The sequence below is a fragment of the Pterocles gutturalis genome, unplaced genomic scaffold, assembly GCF_000699245.1.
Source record: "Pterocles gutturalis isolate BGI_N339 unplaced genomic scaffold, ASM69924v1 scaffold10723, whole genome shotgun sequence".
NCBI lineage: Eukaryota > Metazoa > Chordata > Aves > Pterocliformes > Pteroclidae > Pterocles > Pterocles gutturalis.
The window spans coordinates 15878-25413 of NW_010118073.1; the positions used below are offsets into that span (position 1 = coordinate 15878).

General features: G+C 40.0%; 1 protein-coding gene across 1 annotated transcript in view; it reads left to right on the top strand.

Moving 5' to 3' along the window:
* The first annotated feature begins 3249 nt into the window (after positions 1–3249).
* The window catches only part of MAPRE2 (microtubule-associated protein, RP/EB family, member 2), a 35793-nt gene continuing 29506 nt past the window's right edge, over positions 3250–9536 (top strand). Inside the window, exon 1 of the mRNA XM_010076057.1 lies at positions 3250–3377. Within this exon, the coding sequence (XP_010074359.1) occupies positions 3257–3377 (121 nt within the window). The 5' untranslated portion in view covers positions 3250–3256. The remainder of the gene's footprint in view (positions 3378–9536) is intronic.

Here is a 9536-nt window from a genome sequence, read left to right on the forward strand (position 1 = left end):
ACATAGTCAACTCTTTCAAGAGAAGAGGCTGTGGAAGATTTAGATGTATGTTAGCAAGTCACTGAGAATAAATGGTAGTGGCATGTTGTTGATTTTTTTTTTAACTGAAATTCTGATTCATTTTGCACACATTTGTTTAAAATTGTATTGATACACCCTTGTGCTTTCATCTGTGTGTGCGAATGTGAAGCTATTGTCTCTAATAAATAGCCTGAACTTTGGTTTGACCTGTAGACCGTAATTCATTTGCAGACACAGCATAAGTTATGTTACAGATATCCTTCAGGGTATCATTGTGAAACCCAAGGTTATTCATTTACTCATTGGTTCCTGAAGTAGAGTTCTCCATCCCATGCACTGCATCAAAGGAGGTTGTTTGCTCTCCTGTCGCTTGCAGAAGGATAGGTTTTTGTCTTTGCAGTTGCTTTTGGAAGAGGATGATGAGGGAATTTCTGCTTCCTTCCTGCGGGTGGATTTTTCTTGATCTTTTTAACAGAGTAGACCTGCTGCTTTCACTACTGGTAGCTGATGGTTGTTCTGAATTGAGGACAATTAAAATTTGGATGAAGTAGTAGCAATTGCAAAACAGAGCAGCTTTATTTCAAATGTTAGCATCTAAATAGCTTCTTTAGAAGTGAGTGGACTGTTCCATATTGTTCTCTTCATTTAATATTAGACTCACTATTCTGAATCTTAAGTGAATATTAAAGTCACTGTTAAGCTGATCTTGACAAACACTGCTGAGCATGTTAGTGACAGTGGTAGTATTTTCTCTTAGTTCCATACATATATATATATATATAAAAAGGCTATGAGTAATAAAGTAAAATCCATGCTAACAGTGATGGTTTAAACTTCAGATGCCATTAGTACCGAAGGTGCTGTTTGCCTTTGTGTTGTGCTCAGTCCCTTCCATCCCGCTGTTGAAGCTAAGCTTTCATGGTTAGCCATTATGGTGAGGTTTCAAGAGTAAAAGGGCACTCCCTATTGCTAAAGCTTTGCTCCTAGCGCTCTGTTCAATCCAAGCACTTAGTGCGTGCCAAGAAAACGACCTTTGCTAACTGTTACAGTGAATACAGTGCTATGTTCATACAACTAGCTGTGCTATCTGGGAGCCTGCAAGAAGAACTGAACAGACTGGGGACCGCCTGATTTCTTCTGTGCTTCGGAGGTGCCCATACAGAAGCAGGTTGAGGGGCAGCCTGGTTCTGAATGAATCGCTGGCAGCAGTAGCCTGACTGTCAGGGCATGAATTTTTTTGAGCCTACTTTCCCTTACCAGCCTGTCTTTTTCTGCTTCTTTTTAAATATTTTTACTTCTCATCAGGAAAATTTGGTGATTTCGTGTTTTGGATCTTCATGTCAGTAGACGGGGACAAGTTGAATGATCTGTGTTTGTGAAATTTGTTTTGTAGAAGGCAACCTGTACTATGAATGTTCTAATCTTGTATTTTAAATACATTCCCTTCTGTACCTACTTACACACTTATATGTTACTGTGTCAAGTTTCATGCTGGTGTGTTTTTTTACACTTTTTATCTGTGTTGCTCCAGCACACCTGAAAAATGGATGGCGTTAACCTGCAGTCTTTTTGTTCACTGCAGAATTATCTATCAAGCTTCAAACTGTAACATCTTTGCAAATTGTCAATGGAAATAGTCCATGCATGCCTCAGGTCCCACAGAGGAGATCCTGCTCTCCTTCACTGAGGGAGAAGATGAGGTCCAAGGCTGAGGTGGCAGGACTGGCACCAAAGCTGGTCAGTTCAGTGTTAGCTACAAGGTGTCACTGGAGACAAAGGTGTGCAGTCCCTACCAAACCCTTTTTTTCCAGGAAAAATAGCACAGCTTGGTTGACTGTTTGATCATTTGTGAGACACCTTGTACTTGGATTATTAATAGTGGACCTCTTGAAGTCCACTAGTCTTGGGAACATTATTTACTCTTTTCACAAATGGTCTTGACTCTGCTCTTTGAAACTATTGATGAGATAAACTTGAACATACTTGTCTTTTATTTTTGGCAATGCCTTGCAACAGGAAGATGTGACTAGTGTAGAATAACCGGGAATAAAATCGAGTAGTATGTGTTTTCAGTCTATGCAATTGAGGACTGATGATAAAAGCTGCTATGAATTAGACCTACTTGCAGGAAAGGACCTTAGCTAACTAGAAGGATCTATGTAAGATGATGTGGCTATGAAAATTTTCAGCACCGAGTGACATTTTCCAAGGTCTTGGTGAAACGTTATCTGAACAGTCTGAAGTTGTTTGACTGTGTTCAAGGAGGACTCCTGGCATGACCATGCTCCTGCTCCGGCAGGGGGATTGGACTAGATGATCTTTCGAGGTCCCTTCCAATCTCTAACATTCTGTGATTCTGTGATGACCAGTAAGTGAAGATCTGATTTTATAAGAAACTCAGAGGATTGATTTGTTTAATCTAGCCTATCTGGGCCCTGGAACAGACTCTTGAGTGCTGTCCCTAGCTCATTATGAAATCAGCTCTGAGGAAGAAAAAGCCACTGGAGTTGGGGGATACTGTTGGCAGAAGAACAAATGGGTTTAAGCTGAGAGGAAGTGTTCCTAACAATTTAGAGGAATCAGGCTCCACAGCAGCTTTCCAACCAGATGGTTGGGAGTGCAAGTCTCAGCTACTTTCAGGATAGAGGTTGATATATTTGATAAAAAATATTTTCTGTTATTCATTCACTCTGTGACTGTTAGGAACAGAAATAATGATCAAAAAGGCCCCTGTCCCAGTAAGAAGTCAGTGTTTGAGTAAGTAGAACGGCTACATCTTCTAGAAGTTATCTGAAAATTAAATACTTGTTTAGGCAGTCTGGTCATCCTGCAGTGGCAAAAAACTGATGGATGGATGTCAGACCACTGTATTTGTTCAGTACTATGTGACAAAAGTCCCTGGTCTCTGATCCTGTCTGGGTGTCTTTAGGCTATGTCTGATTCTTTTTTTCCTGCCTTATTAGCATTAAGGAGAATGCTGTAGGTGTGTATGTTCTTTAATTTCACAATGATAGCCAGAGAAATATGTTCATAGATTTCCAGAGGACATTGAGGAGATCGTGTATCATCAAAGAATAAAAATTGAGCCTCCTTTCTCAATAAATAAGACAAGGTTGTGCAGTGATGCAGCTTTTTCTTCCTTTTTTTGAACAAGAAGTGTAAGTTCATTGTATCCAGAAAACAATTATCAAAATGTCAAAAATATTTCTTTGTCCTTTTTTTTCCTAGTTGGGGAATGGCAGTCAACGTGTACTCTACCTCTATAACCCAAGAGACTATGAGCAGACATGACATCATCGCATGGGTTAATGACATATTAGCTTTAAACTACACAAAAGTCGAACAACTCTGTTCAGGTAAGAAAGCACAGTATGCTCTACAAATGTTTGTTTTAAAACCACTTTAAAAGTCAGATTTGTTGAAAATAGATAACTTTTAACTCTGACGTAAAACAGTTGCTCTGAGCAAAGAGACTAATGTATGTGCAAAGGAAGCGTTTTTGCATTTGTGTTAATCATGGAAAGATTAGGTGCCTTCAGAAAGCATGACAAATGCAGAGGTGAATGGGACAAATGTAGCAGGAGAGATATAGAAGTAATAAAAAGGTGGACTAAGCAAGAAAAGAATACAGTGACAAGCTTTTGTGTTTTAAAGCTACCAGGGTGGTATCTTTTCCAATGGAGAGTGGACATACCTGAAAAAAGAGACAAATAGGGAACTGACACCCCGGGTGAACAAAATTATTCAGCACCTTTTCCTTCCTGGTAAGGGTCCTCAAATCCCTGCTGATGTTTGCAGGAAAAGAGCACGAGTGTGACCGTGAAGAACAACATGAGGAAGTGAGCCTTTAGCTGTTGTGAGAGCTTTAGAAGTTTGTCAAGAAAATCTGACTGTTTCTCCTTAAATGTAACTGAAGTCTTATTGTAAGTAAATTTGGTAATGAGCCTTTAAACAAAGGGTAATGGTTTGAATACTTTGGACATTTTGGTTAATCAGAGTGGCAGCTACAAGATGCGTGTTAAACAACAGGGTCTGTAACTAAATGGTGACTGGAAATGACACGAACAAAGGCTGATGTTTCACTGAGAATACAGATGCCCCTGGGGAGTGATTCTTTCTGATTTCCTACTGTGATTTTTAAATTTGAAGATGTTTGTGTTGGAGGAGATCTAACTTAGATTGCTACTTCCAGACAACTGACATGCTGGAAATAACTTACTTATGAAGACAGTGCTCTAAGTACATAGAACTGAAACCACATTACCACATTTCAGCTACTTACTGGTCCGGCTGAAAGGCATAAATGGGGTCTTATATTCAAATATTTGAATTTACCTACCATTCTGGGTAGATTTTCTGTCTCAGAGATGTTCCCCAAAAGGTACAGAAAATCCTTTGAGGATGATAGCCTCATAGGCTGTGCTTCAAAATTAAAAAAAAAAATCTCATCTGTAGCAGCAGTCTTGCAGGCTTGCACAATGACTACAAAATTGAGATTAGAAAAACGCAGGTTAAAGTGCATGTAAATAAGTTATATAAACTAAATAACTAAAGACATAGAACATGTCCCCATAGACATGGGAAATAACCTTTTTAACAGATATTAAACTTGAAATGTTATATTTCGCTGCTGTTATATTTACATGTCAGGAAGTTAGCCTAAGTATTTTTGTTTGGTGAATTATACATAAAGGAAATATTCACATCGGGATGTGTGTGCATGTGGGTGCAAATACAGGTGTAGCTATATATATAGACACACATGCACACTTATAAGAGGATAGAAAGATACAAGAAAATGGACATTTTCATACCAAAATACCCAGCGTTTGGCATTGTCTGAAACAGGAAGCATACTAGACAAGTTATTGACTTGTTCCTGCATAGCTATTTATATGCTCATAAATAGTTGAAAGGAAGCTTTTGAAGTGAATTCTCCATCAAGTTAAATGTGTGTGGGCTTAAAAAAAACCCCAAGACCAACCCCCCCCCCCAAAAAAAAAAAAACAAACCTTTCTCAAAATAGGGGAGAGGTGATCTAAGAAAGTGTTGATTATACAGAATAAATCAAGTTAAAGATATTTTAAAAGATCCAGATTGAGAGACTTCAGCTGGGTGGGGCAGGCTGGAGAAAAGCATGGAAATTGTCACAGACTCACTGTCCCATTTCAGTACACAGCTTATACAACTTTTTCTGTGACCTCCAGTGAGGATTTTAGGACATACCACAAGGGAAAAAAATTAAAAAAGGTCTCATTAGAGCTCTTACTCCATCCTGTATAAAATTAAATCTTTTCTTCCTTTAGAACTTCCTGGATTACATTAATTGCTATTGTTACCTGATGCTTTTACATTCATATCTTAATGGGTCACAGCTGTAAACTTGAATATTCCCATTTGGTTTGGTAGTTGAGCTTGATATTTACACATTCTTACTTTCATGTTAATGTTCATTACAATCCCAGAAGGGGCTTTAATAGTTCCTTACGTGAAAGAGCATCCTAGCCCAGTCCTTCCTGTGGTCTGGAGGACTTTGCTCTCTGAACTGATGAATGTAAACTAGATTATTGCAGACAGTAGAGCACAGTAGTCTTAGGGACTGATCCAACCCATTTGAGACTGCTTAGTTTCTCACGTGCTGTTGCAAGACATGCACATGTAGGGATTGAAGATAGATGGACAAGAAGCTTTGGGAATCTTTCTGTATTTAATATAGTTTATGATAGTGTAAACTCCAAGTAGTTTATTTAATGTACGTATGGTTTATTTAGTGTACCTCTAGTGTAGTTTAAAGGATAGAAACTGGGGGAAGAGTAGCACAAATGACCAGCCAACTAGCAGGCAGAGCACCAGCATGGACCATAGTTTGAGAAGGGCTGATGCAACTCGTTCATTCTGGCGTTCCTTTGGCTGATGTTCCTTGGAGCACTGACAGCTTCCATCCGGCTTAACATTGGTTTCCATAAAATACGAGCATTTCTTCAGGACTTCAAAGAGAAGGACTATGTAGGGAACTCTTTACAACTATGAAGCATTTCACAGCAGTAAAAGGGAGCTGCAGAGCCACTGTAACTGAATTTTTATAACCCACTGTAAAATTGTATGGGCATTTTCATCTTTTTTAGAAAAAAACATTAAGATTTGTCATGCTGTTATGTGACTATTCAGTTCTTGTTCATTTTTGTTAATAAGGAGCAATTGAAAGGCCAGTAAAAGCTAAATGCGAAGCCAAAAAAAGCAGGGGAGGGGGAGATGCTAAGTCTGAAATAAAAGCTCGAAGGCGTTACTTTTGGGAGGCATGAGCCACCCAGATGTGGCATATGCTTGTGTTCTGCACCTTGCTGGGAGATCTCATGGGTACCCAAGTTTGCAGCCAGCCTAGCAGTAGTTTTGGACATTCTGAGCTCAAGCAAGAAGGAATAGTGTGCCATTCTGCCTTTACTAAAGGCTTTATTCAGAGCATACCTAAACATGGCAGTTTGTAACAAAGACAGAAAAAAACAATCAGCCCTTCTTTTTCTTGTTGCTGTAGAGAAGTAGCTTTGGTAATACACATCCTGTAGAAATACCAGCCCGCTTCCCAATTGCCAGTTACAGGAACAAAGCTGCTAGGGTGAAGAGCAGCAAAGGAAAAGACTGGCTTAGTCATAAAGTATTTGTATTCTTTGGGAGTCTTACATGAGTTTTTGTCTCTGCTAAGTAGGCCGAGCAAAGTGCAGTGTCCCCTGAGCTTTCTGAATGCCTGCTGTAGCAGTGATGTGCCAAAAAGGCCAGGTTATGGATGGATGCAGCCCTGGAGAGTCTAAATTTAGGCTGCAGATCCTCTGGTAATTTAGCTTTGACAACTCAAGAGAGAAAATCTCTCTGAGCATCTCAAATCAATACAGTTCTTTTCACTTTAGGTGAGTGTTACTTGGGCAGTTTTTTTGTCTCTGGGCTTGACTTCCTGCAAGGTTGTTAACCTGAATGTGAAATTTATAATCCATGGTTTTAATTGGAGGCATAGTACATTGCTTTTAGATGGACATTAGACTTGAGAGCGTTTGATACATGAATAAAAATAATAGAGAACAACCAAGTGGATTTAGTGTAGCAGGATCCCCTGTGCAACACCCATAGGCTTAGGAAACAGGAGCTTTAAATGAGTTATGCCACTAGTTGTTTCTTAGCAGTCATGCTATTTTTGTAATGAATACACAGTGGCTTCTTAAAAAGAATTCTGACTAAACAGCTTGTAACTGAATTTTCTATACTAAGGCTGTTTTTCATCTATAGGGAATACCAAGTGAACATGTTACAGGGCTTTCCATGAATGTTTGGCTGCTACATGAGAGTATATTCAAAATAAAAGTCAGGCAGGAGAGTATAGAGGGCTTGTGTATGAGTTAATAAGGAACAACACAAAGTGTACAAGCTATATAAAGTATGAGCAACTAAGCAAGAAATGGTAAATGGTTTCTATATGGTTTCTATGGTTTCTATAAATATATAGAAAGAAAAATGCAGCCTGAGGTGAGGTATAATTTCTGGCTTAGCTATACTTGTGTGATTCTTTGAGGTTAAGGAGGTACAGAATCTTTTCCCCCCTCTCCTGCATTTGAAAATTCTGAGTAGATTTATAAACTTGCAAATTGTCTGGCCTCCAGTGCATACAGACCTTCTGTCTTTCAGGATTTGTATGCAAGGATCAAGGATTAAATGTGGGGTGGTTTGTTTTGGTTTTTTCCTTGCTTTTAATAAATGACCATATTATAAAGAGAGCGTGTGGTTTGGCATTTTCAAATGTGATGCTTCCTCTGCAGATGCCCTGGGTGTTGCCACACAGAATTTTTCACATGGTGACTGCTGTAGCTAGAACCATATCTCAGGTGGTGTTCCTCCTGTGAAAATACATACTCCCTTTATACATAGATTTCTTTGGTGCTCCACCACCCCAGTCTCAGAGGAAGGCAGGCAGTGTGATGATAGGGCAGATTGACTTGGTGTTGCCTCTCGGGCTCGGGATTTGGGGCAGAGCTCCGACGCAGCCTCTATGGGCTGTTGTCCCTTGCAACCGGCACTGTGGAGGGCAGAGAGTTGTTCCTGGCATGTGGAGGATGCCCAGGGTGTTCTGCATGCTGGGCTCTGCGCTGTGGGGCTGGCAGCGTTTGTTTGCAAGGTGGCCATCATCCCAGCCTCAGGCCCCTGGGTATCAGCAGGGAGGGGTGCCAAGGGGGCTGCCTCCCTGTGAGAGGGGGCTTTTCCCTCCTGCACACATCAGAGATCTTTCTGAGCTGCGTTGAGGGGAGTGCAGAAGAAAGGTACTGGCCAGTCAGAGAGATGGTGAGAAGGGCTTTTTCTTCTGCATGTCATTTGTGTGTACATACATGCAAACAGGGTGTATTCTGTGGCTTGGCTCCCTAGGATTTGTTTTTTCATGTCTCAGAAGGTGTGTTTTGCTCAGTGCCTATAGTGACCTGTAACTTCCTACACGTGTATGACTAAAATCCGCGTTATAGGACCCTGTTGGAGCATTTGCTGCCACCATGCTTTCTGTACAACCTGGTGTGCTACTGCCTGTGAAGCTGAATCATCTTTCAAGATTGGTAGTTTTGGGGGTTTTTTTTCCAGTTTTCAGCGTTGCAAAGGCTGGGTCTCTAGAGGAGCTTGGAAACATTATAACATGGCTTGATCTCATTTGCACTGTGCAACCAAGCCATGTTTCAAGGAACTAGCATGTTGTCCTGAGGTCATGCAACATAGAGGATGCTTAGTGTCAATGACTCTCTAATGTTTCCATGTGATGTTTGGGATTAGAGGGATACAATATATGTTAGTGATCGGATTTAAGATCATTTCCAAAACTTTCTGAGGAAGCTTGCAAAGCAGTATTGTGAGATTTTCAGCCAATAATTTTTTTTTAAATGTCATTCATTAAGAATTCAGGAGGAATAGAACTTAAGGTTTTTTCTTTTTAAAGTTATTATTTAATTACTCATAGCAGTCGGCTGCTTGATCTCCCCCCTTTTGAAAGAGCTTGTTAGATTTTGTGCGCTACTTTATTTTTTTGGTCATGATGAGTTACGCTGCTATTTTAAGTTAAGTGGGAACTGTGTTTTCTGAAATTGTTCTGATCTTCCTGTTTAAAAATTAATTAATTCTAAAATAAATTATTGCTAAAAATTAAGTATTAAAAACTCTGCTGTGTATAATTTATGAGCAGCTTAACGATTTACATATTTAAGAAAAAGAGAATACAAGTTAACACAGGGGAAGCCTTCCTCCCACATGCATTATTTAACATGATCAGTGGATACTCTGTGTTATGTCATACAAATGCCGCCCTGCGTTGAACAGGATTTTTGAAGCAGATGTCAATGAGACACATGTACCTCAGTGGCCATCGGTGTGGTTGGTAGGAGGTCCATAGTTCTGTAGGCTGTTTTCTGTGGTGACAGGGGTGCTTTCGGAAGCTCCCATGTGTATGCAGGCAGCCACCCTCCCCTCTTTCAGGCAGCTGTGCTCATGCAGCTGTG